General features: G+C 50.8%; 1 protein-coding gene across 2 annotated transcripts in view; it reads left to right on the forward strand.

Annotated features, from left to right (window-relative positions):
• Positions 1 to 20,121, forward strand: part of TEKT5 (tektin 5) — a 42,331-nt gene that overhangs the window by 8,526 nt on the left and 13,684 nt on the right. For both annotated transcript variants that reach the window (XM_085017600.1, XM_003354612.5), the window contains exons 4-5: positions 2,091 to 2,234; positions 6,557 to 6,779. In XM_085017600.1, coding sequence (XP_084873726.1) covers positions 2,091 to 2,234; positions 6,557 to 6,779 — 367 coding nt within the window. The remainder of the gene's footprint in view (positions 1 to 2,090; positions 2,235 to 6,556; positions 6,780 to 20,121) is intronic.

Raw genomic sequence — 20,121 nt, forward strand, 5'->3', positions numbered from 1 at the left:
CATTTGCAGCAACATGGAAGCAGCTAGAGAGTCTCATACTAAGTGAAGTAAGAAAGAAAAAGACAAATACCGTATGATATCTCTTATCAAATGAACCTAACTACAGAACAGAAACAGACCCAGACATGGAGAGCAGACTGTGGTTGCCTAGTGGGAGGGGGAGGGAGAGGGAGGAACAGGGAGTTTGGGGTTAGTGGATGCAAACTATTTCATTTAGAACAGATAAGCAATGAGGGCCTACTGTATAGCACAGGGAACTCTATCCAATCTCTTGGGATAGACCATGATGGAAGATAATATAAGAAAAAGAATGTATATATATATGTATACTGGGTCACTTTGCTGGCACAGTGATTGTAAATCAACTATACATCAATACAATAAGTAAATAAACTTAAACAAGTCAGAAAAAAAAGAGAGAGAGACAGGGAGACAGACAGAGAGAGGAAGGGAGAGGAGAGGACGAAAATGCGAAGAGGCAGGAGGGGAAAGTGAGAGACCAACGTGCGATGAGCACCCATCACTCCGGTTGCATCTAGACATCAACCTGCTCCAAGTTATTCCTTTCCCTATTCTCCTTCAACTCCCCCGAGACTTCAAGGCAAAAGTCCCAATCAATTCTTACACATCTTTAACATCATTTCCTTTTTTTCAACCAAAAGAGACACAGAAAAAAAATGCAGGCTTAGACCACAGATTCTAGCGACCATTCTGTTAGTGTTTACTTTGTATTTCTGTTTGAGGTGACCTATGAGTGGTGAGGATTACTGGTTTTCTTTTAAAGACAGTGATGTCGATTTTCCTTTTAAAATACATTTATGTATGTATGTATGTATTTACGATTGAAAAAAGAAAAGCAGCAAGTAAATAACAGTACAAGTACTTTAGGAATATGGCAAGACTCATGAAAGTAGTTCTCCCATGGCTGGAGTCTAGCAAACAGTGGCCCTTAAGCTTCTCAGCCAAGATACCAGCCCTGCAGGCTCAAGTGCCAGGAAGCCACCTTGTTCTCTTCTGACTTGTTCCAGTCCCTGACTCCGCCCAATTCTTAAATCCACCCAATCCCTGCCCTGACCCAGTGCATGACTCCGCCCAGCTCCTCCATCCACCCAATCCTTGACCCTGCCCAGTCCGTGACTCCGCCCAGTCCCATGCATCCACCCGATCCCTGCTTCTGCCCAGCCTATGACTCTGCCCACTCCTTAACTTCATCGGGTCCTTGATTCTCCCAGCCTTTGAGCTGCTAATGGACCACTAAACACCTGGATGTCTCTAGCTTCCCCCCTTTTGCATGTTTGGTATCCTCGGCTTGGAATTCTCATCCCCAACCCACCTTAGTCCATGATGTCTACTCCTACTGTTATGAAAACCAGCTCAGACACCTCCTGGGGGAACCTTCCCTGACCACCTCCGACTCTGAACGAATGGCTTTCTCCTCTCTGTTACTGTGCATCCTTTTCAAACCTGTGCTCTGGTCCTTACCACGTTTTACTATGTTTACTGGATTTGTTTACACAAATGTGTGAACGACTCGAAGGTAGTGACAGGGTCTTATTCACATTTCTTCCCTCTGTGCCCGGCATAGGATTAGACACAATAATGTGTGAACCAATTTAAACTGAAACCAGGCTTTGTCCAAAGTGTGAATTCATCACATCTCCATTAGGTCAGCAAACTACAGCTGGAGGGGCGAATCTGGCCCGCCACCTGTTTTTGTATGTAAAGTTTTCTTGGAACGCAGCCTTGACACAGCCTTATCTGTGACTGCTTTCCTACGGAGCTAAGTAGTTACAGCGGAGACCACATGACCTGCAAAGCCTGAAATATTTCCAGTCAATGTTTGCCCATCCCTGTCCTAAGTGACCACAGTTCTGCTTGGATTGGGGGGAGGATGGGGGCGTGTGGGGAGTTCCTGGGTGGGCCGTCAAGGTGGGAAAAGGGCTGGGAGCCACTAGGGGTGGATGGAGCCCCCTCTTGGGGGTCTGGAGATTTGGATTCCAGCAGTGGCTCTGCACTGACCTCCCCTGTGACCTTGGGTGAGGGACTCTGTGTAAGTGCGTGATCCAGGGACACGTCCTTACCCCCCACAGGGACAACCGAGATGCTCAGCACGCCCTGGAGAGGGACCTTGAGGACAAAAACTCGGCAGAGTTCATTGATGAGAAGTGCCTTAACATGCGGAACACGTCAGACTGCATCAGCTTCTTCCACGGTGTGGAGAAAATTGATGGCACGTAAGTACCGGGTGCTCGGTCCCCACCTGGCTGGCTGGGGGAGGGGGTGGGTTCTGGGTGTGCTCTTGCCAAGGAACCATAAAGGAGCATCGTGCACAAGTCAAGTGTGAGGCCGTGTGACTGCATGGGGATCCCTGGTCACAAGCCATAGAATTGGATTCTGGTTGACTTCAGATGGAATGTACTGGAAGACTGTCAGGGGGAGGCTGGAGGGGGAGGTCCTGGCAGCCTGAATAAGCCAGGGAGAGCTAATTGGCTTTGCTTTTGGAGCAGTATCATCTTTCTGCCTTTGCCCCACTTTGCCCAAGATGCAAATTTCAGCAAGAGAGCACGAGCTGTTGGTTCGTGAGGGTCCCACGGCTGCTGCTGCCAGGGGCCCCAGACTAGCAAGTCCACCAAACAAATTCCAAAGCCGCGTGGCTGTAACCTGGAGGAGGAGGAATTCAAGTTTGGGATGTCCACCCCAGCTGGACTCTGGAACAGGCTGCCTGACTTCCAATCCAGGCTCCACATTAACTCAGGGGACCAAGGACTTAACCTCTCTGGACCTGGGTTCCTCACCTCTACCTCTGGAATAAAAACAGCAACTCCCAGAGTTGCTGTGAGCATGAGAAGGCGGGCATGTGAAGCACTGAGCACAGAGCCTCATGTCAAGGAATGGCAAAGGCTAGCATTTATCCAGTGTTTGCTGTGACCTCATTTTCTGGTCACAACAGCTACAAGGGAGGCCCCTTTTGTCTGCCTGGTGTAGCCAAGAGCACGTCCCACCATCACAGAATTCCATGCAGATCTAAGGCCTGTTTTCCCCATTGCAGCCTGAGGTCCGGGCTCATGAGGGCTGGAGAGAGATGCTCTGGGTGGACACAGTGGGTGGGTCTCTCTTGGTCCCTTAAAAAAAAAAACCTCTAGGAGTTCTCATCGTGGCTCAGCAGAAATAAACCTGGTTAGTATCCATGAGGATGCAGGTTTGATCCCTGGCCTTGATCAGTGGGTTAAGGAGCCAACGTTGCCGTGAGCTATGGTGTAGGTCACAGACAAAGCTGGGATCCCATGTTGCTGTGGCTGTGGTGGAGGCCAGCAGCTGTAGTTCCGATTTGACCTCTAGCCTGGGAACCTCCATATGCCGTGGGTTCAGCCCTAAAAAGACAAAAAAAAAAAAAAAAAAAAATCTCTAGTACATAGAATTGTGCTTGGCACATAATGTGTTGAATAAATGAATGAATGAATAAACAGGGGGAGGGAGGGAGAGGAGAGAAGGAGGGGAAGAAGTTTCTCGGCGCTCTCCTAAGCCCATGCCAAGGAAACCTCCTGGATCTTAGTAAATACACAGGTGTCAAGAGGACCTTTTGGCATTTCCTGCAGTGACAGCTCCTGGGGACACTTCTTCTCTTCCAGACAAGGCTGACACCCCCAGGATTCTGGCAAGGTGAACAGGCCTTCAGGGGGCCCTGTCCCCTCAGCCACAGCTGCCCATTTGGACAGGAGTCCGGAGGGTTCCCTCCCCAAACAGATGTCTCCCTAAACCGGGTGGCCATGTCGGCTGGCAGAGACTCTGCTTTCCAGGCCCAGGATGGGCCTGCTATTTAAAGGCCCTTGTCCAGTGACTCCAGCTGGAAAGCCAGGGCTTCCATTTGTGGTGACTCATTGCTCCCCAGATGTGCTAGCCCAGGGCTCTGTATTTGGGGTTTTCTTAAAGCTGGGCCAGGTCCAGGCCGGTGAAAGAGTGTCTGGAGACTGTGCATTCAGGATCTCTGTTCACCCAAGTCCTCAATGTCGTGGATTAACCGCTGATGAGAAGGATGAGGATGACAGCTGAGGCCTTTCGCCTGCTATTTGCTGTAGGCCGGGCACTGCGTTAACTCCAACCGCAGCGTCTCATGAATAATAAACATGCATCATGAGCTGACTCTTGTCAGGTTCCACGTGAGGGGGTTCACATTTAGTCAGTCAACAACCCCAGGGGTAGGCACCACTTTTATCCCCAATTTATAGTGAGGACACTAAGCCTCAGAGAGGTTTGCTGATGGGTCCAAGCTCACACAGCAAGGGGCAGAGCCGCCCTCTGAGCCCACATTGGATGCTGGGACTATGTTTTAACATAGCACCTTTCTGCCTCCCCAGCAAAGCCTGCTGTGTCCTCTCTCTTTAGAGGACACGCGTTCCAGAAAGCACGACCCCCTGCTGAGGCACGCCACCTGCGAGGAGATAGGCTGCCTCAGCGAATTCCCTCCAGGGAGAGTGTGATGAAGCGAGTTGGTTTCCCTGGGGAGCTGAGCTGTCTGCGCCAGGGGAGGGCCTAGCAGCTGCTGCCTGTGACATTGACAGTGTCCCACTGAGCAGCAGGAGGCGCCCTCAGAGGAGATCTACAGGTCCCCCTCTGCTGTCTTTGGTGCCTCCTGTTCCTTGATCAATAGCAAATGGCTGTGTGACCTTAGGCAAGATACCTCGCCCCTCTGAACTTAAGGCCTTTGTGGGATGAAAGCTCTTGATCACACTCAGGGCCTTCTCACATCTCCAGAAGGCCGAGACCTTTCTGGAAGCTTGATTTTAACTCCTGTGAGAGCCAGACCAAACAACCATATTTTGCATGTTTTAAAAAATATTTCTCTTCACCATGCACTCCAAGGATGCATTAAAATGTCTTAAAAGAGACTTCTATTTCAGATCATTGAATCTCTTTTTCTCCTCCTGCCTGGGAATCAAAGTCTGCTTTATTTTAAGAACTGGAGGCTTCCTGGCTAGAAAAGACCTTGAAAAGTTATCTAATCTGGTTTACCCCGGGGACCGAAGCCAACTCGAAGTTAGAAACGTATGTCTCTATTTCTCAAAGACATCCCAGAGGAGAAAACTCCTCTGCAGGAGTCGGTTGCTTTTTTCCATGGATGTACGTACATACCAGGAAGAATTTTCTGCGGCCTAAACTGAACCCCTTATATGTCACCACCTCCAGGAAGTCTTCCGAGTTTGCCCTTTTCTCCGTCTGCCCTTTCTGAGGTACCTGAGCTCCACTGGTCCTCCCAGATCCACCCTCCAGCTGCCCTGCTGGGAGTCTTAGAGGGGTCTGCCCTCAGCAAACTGCCTTCCTTGGCTCTTTGCCATCTAGTTCCCAGCTGGGTTCAGCCCATAGAAGGGTCCCCAGCAGGTGGTGGAGGAGAAAGACGCTGGGGATTTGTTCCCCACAGCTCCTTCTCCGCTGCCAGTGCCCTCTCTTGTCCTTTCACAGCCAGGGTGGTGACAGCTTTGTGCATTTGCTAATCCATGAGCTCTCGGAGCCTAAGTTCGGAGCATAAGTTCCTAAGTTCCATTCATTTCCTTTCACCACCTGGACCGACACAGAATGACCCACTCCATGTGTCTCTCCTCCATCGTCTCGCTTGCAAGTTCCTTCGCAGAAGGCAACTCCACATGTAAACACTTCCTTTACTTCGTATCTCTCTCCCTCCCCTGGAAATGTGTCCCCATGAGCTCAGGGCTCTGTCCCCAGTGCCCAGAACAAGGCTTGGCCCATGGTAGGTGTTTAAGGAATGTTTGCAGAGTGAATAAATGAGGGCCAGGAGCATGGCCGCAGGCTCAGTCCTGAACTGAAGGAGCCCTACAGCCAGCACCGAGCTGATGCTGGCTCCTTGGCCCATCTCCGTGTTTTTGGCAGTGGAGGGGGTGCTGGGGAGAGAACTCTTCTTTCAATCTCTCCTTTCCTATAATTCACTGAGTGCCCATTTGGGAAGTCGGCCGCTCTTGCTCGGCTGTTAAGAAGAGAGGTTTGCCCTGGTTCTCAGCTGGGGGCAGTCGTGCCTCCTCCCCCCAAGGGACATTTGGTAATGTCTAGAGACTTTTTTGTCTTTTTACGGCCGCACCCGCGCATATGGAGGTTCCCAGGCTAGGGCTTGAATTGGAGCTACAGCTGCCAGCCTATGCCACAGCCACAGCCACGCCAGATCCAAGCCACAGCTGTGACCTACACCAAAGCTTGCAGCAATGCCGGATCCTTAATCCGCTGAGCGAGGTCAGGGATTGAACCCTCATTCTCGCAAATACTGTGTTGGGTTCTTAACCCACTGAACCACAACGGGAACTCCTGTAGAGACATTTTTGATGGTCACAACTGGAGAAGTGTTGCTACTGGCATCTAGTGGGCAGAGGCCAAGGATGCTGCTGGACATCCTACAGCACACAGGACCGCCCCTGCCCGCCCTCCAACAGAGGATTACCCAGACCCAAATGTCAAAAGCGCCAAGCTAGGCAACTCCGGATTCAGAGATCCCCAAGCCTGCCACCCACCCCGGACTCCTCGCCTGGTTAATTCGCTCTTGCGCCTTTTGCAGCATCTCGGTGCCCGAGACGTGGGCCAAGTTCAGCAACGACAACATCCGGCACTCGCAGAACATGCGAGCCAACTCCATCCGGCTGCGGGAGGAGGCCCAGAACCTCTTTGAGGTCTTGTCGGATCAGATGTGGAAGCAGTTTACCAACACCAACCTGGCCTTCAACGCCCGCGTCGCTGAGGTGACGGACATAAAGAATAAGCTGCAGACGCAGCTGGCTAAGGTGAGCGGGATGCGCCTGACGACTGTGGTCCAAGCCTCCAGGCCCTCGCCTCCAGCCTGTGGGGTGCAGTGCAGCAGCTTCTAGCCAAGCCGCCCGCCTGCTCTGCTGCTCCTGGCATGGTCCCACCATCCCTTGGTCTATGAGCCTGTCCTCCCCCAAAGGGGGCTGAGGCTTCGAGATTCGAGCATCTTTGGGGGGAAATCTTTCTTGCTCACTGGGTGATGGAGCTTGGCGCTGGGAACGTGGTCTGGCTGTCACAGCAGCACCCAGAGAGGCTGCTACGGGTCCCCGGGGCCCTTCGCTCCAGCTGAGGGCCACGTGGCTGGGCGTGACCAGCGAGGGAGGGTGTCGATATCCGAGCCCCAGGAATTGGGCCTGAGCGGGTCTTCTCTGCCCATATCAGCCTCTCTGGGAATGAAGTCTCTTGACCTTCAAAGGCTTCGAGAGCATCGGGACGCCCTGTGGAGGGGTGGGGTGCTCTGTGAATGTGTCATGCTGTTTCCTCTATCTGGGGGAGTCCTCTCTGCCTGGAATTTATCCTTCCTGCTCAATTTATAACACCTATGGGGTCCCAGATGCTGTGCTAGGGACTGGAATGAAAAGAGCCGCACAAACCATCCCCCCGTCTTTGTCCTGCAAAGATTTATATTCTGGCTGGGGGAGCAGCGGTTGGCTGCAAAATTTACACAGGAAGGACTTAGGATGACAAGCTGGTTGGAAGGGGGTGGGGACGCAGGGGACGAACCTTGAACCTGAACTTGCCAAACAGTATCCCTTTTGATTGTATATGGATTTGGGGAGGTTTGGGGGGCTGCAGGCAGGGTTTAATGGAAATTACAGGGGCCGTAAAGGCCCGCCCACACAGGCCACCCCTCAGGTATGGAGGGAGCACAAAAAACAGAAGTTTTTCTCAGATAACTGCAAGGTTGTGGTAAGTGTTAAGAGGGAAGACGCAAGGAGATTTGCCAGAGATTCTCCTGGGGACTTTACACCTGGTGGATCAGACAGGCAGGTGACATTTATAGCAAGTGCAGGTGGACAGGGAGTTAGGCGGCCAAAGGATGGGGGGTGGGGTTCCGGAGAGGATGAATGTGGGATGAAGGGCAGGCTCGGGGGTCCGGAGGGTTTTCCTTCCTCCCTTCTTCCTTTCTCTCTTTTCTCTTGTTCTTTCCTCTTTCTCTCCTTTTTTCTTTGCTTTTTATAGCCATACCTGTGGCACATGGAGGTTCCAGGCTAGGGGTCAAAGTGGAGCTACAACTGCCAGCCTACACCACAGCAATGCGAGATCCAAGCCATATCTGCAACGTACACCACAGCTCACGGCACGCTGGATCCTTAACCCATTGAACGAGGCCAGGGATCGAACCCGTGTGTGTCCTCATGGATACTATTCAAGTTCTTGACCCACAGGGCCACAACGGGAACTCCCTCCTTTTTTCTTTCTTCTTTTTTCCGTCTTCCTTCCTCCCTCCCTCCTTCCCCTGTCCTTCTTTCTTCCTTCCTTCATCGAAAAATCTATTATTGTGATAAAAAATATATAACAAAAATCGTCCACTGTCTTTGTCCATTTGTGCTGCTGCAACGCAAATACCATGGACTGGGTGACTTAGCAGCAATAGAGATTTCTTCCTCACACTTCTGAGGGCTAGGAAGTCCGGGGTCGAGGCACTGGGACATGTGGTGTCTGGTGAGGACCCGCTTCTTGGTCCAGGGATGCTCAGGCGGCAGAGGGGTAGGGGAGCTCCCCGAGGGCACTTTCACAGGGGGCTAATCTGATTGCCTCCCCCAGGGCCCACCTCCTAATACTGTCATCGTGGGGATTAGGTGTCAACATCTGACCTGGGGGGAGACACAGACATCCAGCCTATTGCAACTCTTACTAAAAGTAGAATTTGCCGTGTTCCGTACCTGCACATGTGGTACAAGCGTCACCTCCATCCATCCCCAGAACTTTCTTCCATCTTCCTCCTCCTCCTCTCTGGCAACTGTCCTACTTCCTGTCTCTGTGAGTTGACTGGGTACCTCACATACATGGGATCACACGGTATTTGTCCTTCCGTGTCTGGCTTATTTCACTTTGCACAATGTTCATCTGTATCACAGGTTGTGTCAGAGGGTCCTTCCTTCTCAAGGCTGGACAATATTCCATGCATGTACACACCATGTGGCCATCATTCCTTGATGGACCCTTGCATTGCTTCTACTTTCTATTTTCCCTTTGTCTTTTTAGGGCCGCACCCGTGGCATATGGACGTTCCCAGGCTAGGGGTCCAATCGGAGCTGCAGCTGCCTGCACCACAGCCACAGCAACACCAGATCTGAGCCGTGTCTGCCACCTACCCCGCAGCTCAGGGCAATGCTGGATCCTGAACCCACCGAGCGGGGCCAGGGATCAAACCCACATCCCTACAGATACCATGTCAGGTTCTTAACCCACTGAGCAGCAATGGGAATGCCTGCTTCCGCCTTTTGTCAGCTGTGCACATGTTATCTTTTCATGAGGCATTTCCTTCGGCGGATCAAATACAGTTCATTGTCATGTTTCACCACCTAGAGGTGACTTGTAAAGGCTGCTTTATGAGTCTTGGTGGCTGGTTCCTCCTCTGTGAAACGGGGGGTCAGAATTCCTTCTCGATGAGGACAGAGGGAGCATTAGTGAGTTGATCTTTGTGGAGTTCTGAGAACAGTGCTTAGCACATGGTAAACACTCAATAAAAAGTAACTGTACGTGTTAATACTCTTATTGACGGAGAGAAAAGGTTCTTTGCGGTGGGGGTGGGGAGCAAACCCGTTTCCCTTTCCACATCCCTCCAGGGAATTTTTGAATTATTACTAACAGCCTCGTCCCTGCTGACCCGAGAGCTTTTGCTACCACGTGGATTTTTATTAATAGTCATCATTTAATCACCAGCTGCTCTGCAAAGAAGCCAGCACCCATCTGAAATACACCAGACCCCAACATCACACGACTGACCTCTGACTTGTCTTCTGGTTGGTGACTGTCTCACAGGGTGTGTTTTTAAGATAGTGGAGGAAGGCCTTGATGTCACGGAGATAAATAGATAGCAACTATGCTGCCTTTCAACAGTTCCTTCAGCTAGAGGATTTGAAATGCTCCCTTTGAAATTTCAGCTGTGAATTGTTGGGTTTGGCCGGATTCCCCTTGGCAAGAGGCGTTTCTGGAAAATTCGAGGCCCCCATCTCCACCCGTGCTGCAAAGCAAGTGTTAGCCTTGTGGTCATAGGAATCCATTTTGAAAGGCTAGGTCTACACTGTTCCCCATATAGACTTTGAATGCCCCAGTTGTTTAGGGCTGCATGGACAGCCTTAGCTGTTCACCATGATCCTGAGGTTCTGTCCCCAAGGCCACAGCCCAAGCCTTGTAACTTGTCCTGAGTCCTTACTCCTGGGGTCTTGGGGTGGTACCCAGTCATACTGACTACTGCTTATAGAGGTGGCTGGTGACTTCTTTGGGCTGAAGCAGTTGGTGGCCACAGAGTAAGGAGCTGCCTTTGAGAACTAATTAGTCCTGAGAACCAGGGCCCCAGGGTGGGGGTCTCCAGGTGAGCATAAGTCCTCACCAGCAAGGTGCTTTTATTTTATTTTATTTTGCATGTGGAAATTCCCTGGCTAGGGAATGAACTAACCTGCACCACAGCAGCGACAAGGCCGAATCCTTGACCCACTGAGCCACTGGGGGACTCCCCGAAGTGCCTTTTAAGGGGAGGAAATATGCAAAGACCTGGCGGAGGAGGCACGGGGCCGGGATGCTGCTGTGGGTGTTACCCGACAGGTGTGGGAACCAGGCTCAGCAGCGGAAAGGACCGTAGCTGTGTTACATGCACGCACGTTAATATCATTGAATCACACAGCGAGAAAATCCTGAAGGGGAAAGTCCTGATCAGATGCTAGAACGCCCTCCTCACTTCTTTAACCCGCCAGTGGATCCCCCTTTTAAACTTGAGAGCGCCGGCCTCAGGCTAAGAGCGCTGGGCAGGCGGCGTGTTCCAGGATGTGGTTTGACTTTCCTCTTGCTCCTGCATTCCTATGGGTATTGCCTTATGGCAAATGACGCTCATTTTTCTCTGGTAACAGAACGCTTTCTTATTTATTTATTTTTATGGCCACACCCAGCAGCACACGTGGAAGGTCCCAGGCCAAGGATGGAATCCGAGCCACAGTTTCGACCGACGCCACAGCAGCTGTGGCGTCGGATCCTTCACCCACTGCACTAGGCTGGGGCTCGAACCTGTGCCTCAGCATTGACCTGAGCCACGGCCGTCGGTATCCTGACCCGCTGGGCCACAGTGGAAACTCCCTAACATTTTCTTTTTAAGCAAATATATTTAAGTTTTTTGGCTTTCTTGAAGCCAACTGATTTGAAAAGATTGGTAAGCATGGTACACATGGTGTGAGGGGGTCCAGTCGATAGGGAAAGGATGGTTATGAAAGCCCGACTCTTGGGGGCCAGCAGAGTAAACTTGTGTCTCAAATATTATGTGTGCGGTCATCGCCCACGTTGATGGGGATTGCATCGCAGTGCAGATGCCCACGGAACGGGTTGGGGTGGGGCCTGAGAATCAGCATTTGGAAGAGCTTGCGGGGTGGGTGAGCCTGCTGCCAGGCCGGAGCAGGCAGAGTGTAGGATGTTGATCGAGCTGGCTTTGACCAAGACGCCGTCTCTCCTCTTCTCTCCCTCCCGCTCTCCTCCCTGTGTCTTCCAGATTCCAAATAGCGGGGGAACCAAATCCTTCCAAAAGGCAAGGCGCAGTCATCCAGTTGTAATCAGATTTTCTCTAATTGCATTTTGCCGAGCCAGGCCCCGTCACTTCCACCCTCGCGGGATCAGGCTGGCTCACCCCGGCCCAGACTGGGACCATTTACACAGACGCTGAGGCTCCCGGGGCCTCTGCAGCCCCTCAGCACCGAGTACCCTACATCAAAACTGCTTTCTCCCCTCTGGGTTCGGAATGTGCTGGGAGCAGAGGATGTCAGGCACTGGGGAAGCAGGATGAGCCAGAAGCACCGCCTCCGCCAGGCTGTCAGAAAGGAGTCCCATTTCTCTGCTTCCTCTCAACAGCTCTTACCTATGTGCCATAGGCTTTTTTTTTAAATTATTTTTATTAGAGTATAATTGATTTACAGTATTATGTCAATTTCTGCTGTACAGCATAATGACCCAGTCATACATACATACACGTTTTTAATCCATATTATCTTCCATCATGTTCTAACCCAAGTGATTGGATATAGTTTCCTTCTACTTCTAATAGTTTGCATTGACCAACCCCAAACTCCCCGTCTATCCCACTGCCTCCCCCCTCCGCCTTGGCAAACACAAGTCTGTTCTCTATGTCCATAAGTCTGTTTCTGTTCTGTAGGTAGGTTCATTTGTGCCATAGTTTAGATTCCAGATATAAGTGGTATCATATGGTATTTGTCTTTCTCTGATTTCCTTCATTTAGTATGAGACTCTCTAGTTCCATCCATGTTGCTGCAAATGGCATTATTTTGTTCTTCTTTATGGCTGAGTAGTATTCCATTGTGTATATATACCACATCTTCTTAATCCATTCATCTGTCGATGGACATTTAGGTTGTCTTGGCTATTGTGAATAGTACTGTGATGAACAGAGGGGTGCATGTATCCTTTTGAATGAAACTTTTCTCTGGATAGATGCCCAGGAGTGGGATTGCTGGATCATGTAGATTTTCTTGTAGCAAACAGGAGGAGCCAGCTTTGACCCTGGGAACTCTCACCCTCCTGCTTACTCCATCTGGAGCTCCCTCCTTCATCTAAGTTGGTGACTCTCATTTCCAGATGCTTCCAGAAGCTTCCAGAGGCCCAATCCCAAATCTTGGGGTCCACTTGGAGGCCTCTCCCTTTCTCCTACCCACACTCCCTCCATCAGCAAATCCTACTGGTTCTACTTTCAGAATCTCATTACTCCCCGCTCTCTTACAGTGACCCAGGCCTCCATCATCTCTTGCCTGGATCATTTGCTATGGTCTCCTAACTGCTCTGTTTTTTTTTTTTTAATTATTTTATTTTTATTAAAGTTGATTTATAGTGTTGCATCAATTTCTGTTGCACAGCATAGTGACACCGTCGTGTATTTATATACATTCTTTTTCTCATACGGTCTTCCATCATGTTCTACACCAAGAGAAGGGATATAGTTCCCTGTGCCATACAGTCTAACTGCTTTTTTTCCCATCTTTTTAGGGCCACACCCTCAGCATATGGAGATTCCCAGGCTAGGGGATGAATCAGCTGCCAGCCTAGACCACAGTCATAGCAAGGCCAGATTTGAGCCGCGTTTGCGACGTACATCGCAGCTCACAGCAACACCGGATCCTTAATCCACTAAGCAAAGCCAGAGATTGAACCCATGTCCTCATGGCTACTATTCAGGTTCATTACTGCTGAGCCATGATGGGAACTCTGCTAACTGCCCTGTTTTGCTACTGCCAATTGACTTGCTGGCAGCTTGTTAAGAGGGCATTGGATTCATGAGGAGGCTGACTAGATTTATAGGGAAAAAATTTCCATTGCTGTGGGGTGTTCGGAAAACCTTGAGAGTTTAGCTGGAGAATGCGGGTGACCAGCTCTGTGTCCCTGGGTCCCCACCATCAACTTGGCCAGGCCTGTCTGCACCACTGCTGTCGAGGGAGTTTCTCTGCAGCCCTCGCCTTGGCAACTGCAGCGCCTCCGGAAATGCGCGGAGCTTGGTGACATCTTTGTCACTAGGGATGGAACAGGTTTTCAATCAGGGGATAAACACTTGTGGTCCCGGGGTGAAATGTGGCCGACGTGTGGTTTGGCCCCTCACATTTTTCTTTCAAGAGCTCTGTTTTTACTTGACACACACTTAACTGTGCATGTTTCAAGTGCGGAATTTAAGAAGCTTGGACACACATGTGCCATGAAGCCACCTCCTCAGTCAAGGTGGTGAACATACGGTGCCATTTTCTCGCTCCGTCTGTCATCGTCCCCTCCTGCCTCCCCCTGCCCCCAACACAACCTCAGATCTGCTTTCTGTCACTACAGATTAGCTTGCTTTTTCGAGAATAATATCATAAAGGGCGACATACCCTAGGCCGTCCTTTTTCCTCAGGCATCTTTCATTCACTGTCATTGGGTTTCCTAGTTTGTTCCTTCTTATTCGCGACCAGTGTGTTGTGTACGGGGTCTGTGTTGTGTGTATACGCCCCTATTATGCATGGGATCCATACACCACAATTTATCACTCACTCGTTTCTTTTGTTTGTGGTTGCTTTTCAGGGCCACACCCGAGGCATGTGGAGGTTCCCAGGCTTGGCATCCAATCAGAGCTACAGCTGCCAGCCTAGGCCACAGCCACAGCAACACAGGATCCGAGCCGCGCCTGCCACCTACACCACAGCTCACGGCAACTCTGGGATCCTTAACCCACTGAGCGAGGCCAGGAATCGAACCCGCAACCTCATGGTTCCTAGTCGGATTTGTTTCTGCTGCATCTCAAGGGGAACTCCTATCACTCATTTGTTTTATTTTTGGCCATGCCTGTGGCATACGGAATTTCTTGGGCCAGGGGTCAAACCCGAGCCACGGCAGAGACCCAATCCACTGCAGTGACAATGCCAGATCCTTAACCCACTGGGCCACCAGGAAACTTCTTATCATTCATTTGTGGATGGACATTAAGGTTGTTTCCAGTTTGGGGCTGTTACCTACAAAGCTGCTATGAACATTTGCATACATACATCTCTATGCATTCTCAGGGTTTGTTTTTTTTTTAATATTTAGGTAATGGAGATTTTATGGGAAAGTTCGAATTTCTAGAATCTCCTGAGAAATGGGTGGCTCTAGCAACTCTGAGCCCGTGTTCCTAGAGGGGCTCAGTGGGCAGGAGCAGAGGGGCCACCGCCTCTCTTTGGACCTAGTCAGTCCCCTCTTCAGCCCCTCATAATCCACTTTACACACTTTGCCCGTTTGTACCACCTGCCTGGTTCCAGCAGGGGCTGGGCCTTGGCACATTCTGCTCTGTGAATCAGAGGAAATGCCAGACAGCAGCCAGGCCTGGGAAGGGTTGATGAGAACATAGAGGGGCTCCGAGTTTTCCCCCTCAAAGGTTTTACTTTTACTCTGCAGTGTCTTTGGGGTTTTGACTTCCAAGTGGTTGTTCACACCAGGAGAACCACCCCCCCCTCCGCAGCCCTGGAGGCAGCGTCAGGGCAGGAGGGCGTGTGGGCAGAGGGCTAAGGGCCCCAGCGCCTGCTGCCAGCCCCTCTGTTGTTCAACTTGGCCTGGAACCCATTGTGGAGGGGGAAATGCTTTTGTGCTTTGCAAGCAGCCAGATCCCTTCCAGCACTGGTGCCTGCGGCCAAACTCCTGACGGCTTGTTTCTAAAACCAGCCCAGCCTCGGGGGCATGGAGGTGGCCTGGCCGCCCCTGCACTGCAGTGGACAGGCTGGCGAGGAGGGGCCTGGCCCGGCCTTAAACACCACTGCATCTACTGAGAAAGTTCGGTTTCAAGTTCCTGCCGTCAATCCTGCGGTGTGGAGGAACCCCGTGATGCTGACCTGTCCTCGCCATCACTCTCCTGTTTGCGATCTCCCTCTCTGGCCGGACCTCAAGCCTCAGGCCATCACTGACCCTTTGAAAGACAAGAGAGCTTAGCTAGACTTAAGGTCTTTCTCCCCCCATCTTCTCTTTCATGATGGTACCCTCTATCCATGGCAAGGGATACTCATTTTGCACGTGTGGCGATAATATGAGGGTGCCATTTCCAATACCCTTGTCCAAGGCTGAAGAAGGAGTTGATTAAATAATTGCACAGATGTACGTGGGTATCAGGGTCTGTAGACAGGACAAGGTAACTCTCAGGGAAAGCCTCGGGGCTGCGTGCAGTAGGTCCCTTTGCCTGATGCGTACTGAGCACTGGTGTCACAGGGGCTCAGATCTCATCACTGTACCTGGGTGCGTGTGCCTGGGGACATCCAGCAGGAGGGGTCCACGGGAGCTCAGTTGGAGGGCTGTGCCAAATGGTAGGATGACAGGCAGGGTGCTGTGTCACCAGTTATCTGTCCATGGTGACACTGCCAAATGGGAGAGGAGCTTCTGGAATCAGGGAAACAAAGCCAAGGTCCAGGGCTGGGAAGGTAGCCAACAAATGCAGAAAATTGGAGGGACCAGACAGGAGAGAGGGGTGAAATGAGCACAGGTCAGCATGGCCTGGGTAGGAGCAGGGGACAGTACAAGTGACTGCTTCTCGGGGCTGTTGTTCTGAGCTCACTGGGTGAACCATTGATGCTGCAGGAAGCCATTACTGCATCTTGCAGTTGCTATTAGCCAATCATAGGCTTTGACTGGGAACCCTGGGCGGAGCCATCACTGCGATTGGTTTCCACTGAGACAAGAATATAAGAGGCAGCCTGGCTGAGGCAGAAGGTTGCCTTGGCACCTCCTGGGTATGAGTATGTCCCAGCAGTCTCCTAGTTCCTTCCAAATTGTAAACCGTCTACCTTGGCTCCTCAGCTCCTTACCTACGCAGACCCTCTGCCTCCTCCTGGCCCAGATTCCCCTTCCATCTTGACATTCTTCTCCCACATGTGAACCCCATGGTGCAGAGCCAACGGCTGGGTTCAATTCTGGCTCTAGCTCTTCCTGGCTGCGTGACCAAGGTCAGACAGCCCATTCTCTGTGCCTCAGTTTCCCTCTCTGTCAAACGGGAGCAATAAAGCTTGTCAAATATTTGCTATAAGAATAAGAGCATCGGCGTTCCCATTGTGGCACAGCGGAACGAATCTGACTAGGAACCATGAGGTTGCAGGTTTGATCCCTGGCCTCACTCAGTGGGTCAAGGATCCGGCTCTGGTGTAGGTCACAGATGTGTCTTGAATCTGGTGTTGCTGTGGCTGTGGTGTCGGCTGGTGGCTATAGCTCCAATCAGACCCCTAGCCTGGGAACCTCCATATGCTGTGGGTGCAGCCCTAAAAAGACAAAGAGACAAAAAAAAAAAAAAAAAAAAAAAAAGAATAAGAGCATCCACACTGGTCATCTCATCAGTGCTCAATGATTATTAACTATGAAAATGGTAAAAAGCTATGGTCTGATTTTTGACCTGCTGATGGGGAGGGACAAGCAAAGTGACTGAAGGATATGGCTCTGGAATCAAATGGCCAGGCTGAAGGATCTTGGGAAAATAATTCCTCTGATGCTCAGTTTTCTAATCGCTGAGAGAGGAAGAATCTTACCAGCTGCGAGAACCCAATGAAAAGGTACAGCTGAGTGGTTCTCAACCCTCACACTTTGGGATCGCCCCAATCTCTACAGATTCTGATTTAATGCGGGTAAGGCCTGGGCACCAACCTTTGCAACTCCCCAGCCCAAGGTTGAGAACCATTGGTTCAGAGCTCAGACAGGTGGTTCTCAAGATGTGGATGTAGCATCAGCAGCATCCCTGGGAACTTGTGAGAGGTGCACATTCTAGGGCTCCACCCTGGACCTTCTGAACTGAAACCCTGGGGCCCAGCCATCCGAGGTTTTTTGTTTTTTGTTTTTTGTTTTTTTTTGGCTCTTATATTGCTTTTGTTCTCCCTGTGGCATATGGAGTTCTGGGCCAGGGACTGAATCTGAGCCGGAGTTGCCACCTATGCCACAGCTACGGCAACGCCGGATCCTTAACCCCCTGTGCTCCGGCTGGGGATTGAACCTGCATCCCCCCCCACCCCCGCCCCGCAAAGACACCATAGATCCCATTACACCGCAGTGGGAACTCCCATCTGAGTTTCAACTAGTCCTCCAGATGTGTCTCCCGGGTGTAGACATGGAAAATGTTTGCTAATCCCCTCCCTCCCTTTCTGAACCAGCTGTTTCCTAAGTGTATCCTGTGTGCCAGACACTGAGTTAGGTGCTGGGGGTCCAATGATCCTTGTCCCCACCCCTGTGGGGGTGCTTATGCTCTAGTGGGAGAGACCAGCTCTTAAAAAAAAAAGTAAATACACAATTAATTAAAAATTGGGATAAGCCTTCTGAAGATGAGCCCCCACCTCTCAAGAACTTTCAGAACACCTGAACCCAGGCGGCCTCTGAGCGGCTGATCCTTGCATCGGCCCGGCCATGGTCTGAAGGCGGCTGCCCACCTCTGGACAGAGGTTGACGCAACATCTCACGTAAACTTCACCCAGGCTGAAGTTGCTCCCCAGTGGCATTTGCCAATGTCTGGAGACATTTTGGCTTACAACTTGCAGGGGCACTGGGGACAAGTAGACCCTAGGGATGCCGCTGAATGAACGAGGCGATGCACAGGACAGCCTCTTGCAACCCAGATGCTGTGGTCCCAAATGCCAAGTGCTCGAGTTTGAGACTCCTCACTCTGGCGCTGTTGTGTCCTGCACTTCTGGCCAAGTCCCTCTGGAGCCTTCCTCAACCTGCTCTTGCTCCCGGACTTGGCTGCACTTGAAAGTCCTCCACCGTTTGACCAGAAAAGGGATGCCAAGAGGCCTTCTCCCTTCCTGAGCTGGGGAAGCAGCACTGAGCCAGGCATCTCCTTGGAAACCCCTTGGCTCCATTCAATTTGGAAAACAATACATGTGCAAGGTGGCACAAAGCCTCGAGAAGCCCAGCTAAATCCTTTTTTCTCCCCCTCCTCCACATCAAAAATAATGTCCTGGTGTCAGAGGCTTTTTCTGCTGTCACAAGACATGATGCAGGCAGATCGTTTTACACGGCAAACAATTCTGCCCAACGCATCCCCCCTCAAAGCCTCCGGGTGGATTTCTAGTCCAGCCAGGAATGTCAGCGCACTTTTCCACCGAGCTGAGGTTGGGTTCACCTGGACAGATCTGGCCAGTGCCTTTCACAGCCCATTCAGGGCAGAGACCATTCCCAGTATGGACCTTACCCTTCCGCTTGCTGGGGACCAGGGCTTGCCCTCAGCTGGTCCTCTGCAAGGGCTGAGGGGAGCAGTGATCGCAAACAGAATCTGGTTTACCCTCCTGTTGCAAGTGGAAGGAGAAAATACAAAAAGTCACCATCCGTGTGCAAGACAAATTAACCTTGCTCTGTGCAACCAGAAGTTTCTAAGTGCTTTTCTAACGTGAACTCCTCTTCCCTCCTATAACCCCATGACAAGGGGGTTACTGTTTACCTCGTTGTTCAGATAAGGGAGCTGAAGACAAGTGTTTTTTGCTAAATCTCCCCACCCTCATCCACCCCAGCCCATACGTGGTGAAGTCAGGATGTGAATCTATGTCTCCTGCTCCAGAATTTGTTCTTTCTCTTCTCTTCTCAGCTGCACCTGTGGCACATGGAAGTTCCCAGGCGAAGGGTCAAATTGGAGTCTCAGCTGCTGGCCTACCCCACAGCTATGGCAAAGCCAGATCCAAGCCACATCTGCAAACTACACTGCAGGTTGTGGCAATGCCAGATCCTTAACACCCTGAGAAAGGCCAGGGGTCACACCCACATTCTCATGGATACTCATTGGGCTCTTTACCCACTGAACCACAATGGGAACTCCCAGAGTTCATTCTTTGTGTGTGTGTGTGTGTCTTTTTGCCTTTTCCAGGGCCACTTCCCACAGCATACTGAGGTTCCCAGGCTAGGGGTCGAATTGGAGCTGTAGTCTCCAGCCTACACCAGAGCCACAGCAACACGGGATCCGAGCCACGTCTGCAACCTACACCACAGCTCACAGCAACGCCAGATTCTTAACCCACTGAGCAAGGGCAAGGATCGAACCCACAACCTCATGGTTCCTAGTCGGATTCGTTAACCACTGTGCCACGACGGGAACTCCAAGTTCATTCTTTCTCTTTATTAAAAAATGTATTGCAGTATAGTTAATTTACAGTGTTGTGTTAATTTCGGCTACACGGCAAAGCGATTCCGTTATATGTTCATATGTTCTTTTTCACCTTCTTTTCCATTATGATGTATCACAGGACATTGAATATAGTTCCCTGTGCTCTGCAGTAGGTCCTTGTTGCTTATGGTATACCTGGCATTAAGGTTTGGCTTGAAAAGAAAGGATAGAAAGTAGAAGATAGTGTTGATGGCAACCACAAGTCTGTTCTCTACATCTGTGGGTTTGTTTCATGGGTAAGTTCGTTTGTGTCGGATTTTAGATTCCACATATAAGTGATATCATATGGCATTTGTCTTTCTTTGATTTACTTGTAGCTCCATCCGTGTGGCTGCAAATGGCATTATTTCGTTCTTTTTGATGGCTGCATAGTATTCTATTGTATGGATGTACCACATCTTCTTAACCTATTCCTCTGTTGATGAGCACTTAGGTCATTCCCATGTCTTGGCTATTGTAAACAGTGCCAGGTGCTCAGGGGTGTGGTGCTG

The sequence above is a fragment of the Sus scrofa genome, chromosome 3 (genome assembly GCF_054392235.1).
Source record: "Sus scrofa isolate SSC_HxYL_T2T_F1_AM1 chromosome 3, Sscrofa_HxYL_maternal_Yorkshire_Landrace_v2.0, whole genome shotgun sequence".
NCBI classification, from domain to species: domain Eukaryota; kingdom Metazoa; phylum Chordata; class Mammalia; order Artiodactyla; family Suidae; genus Sus; species Sus scrofa.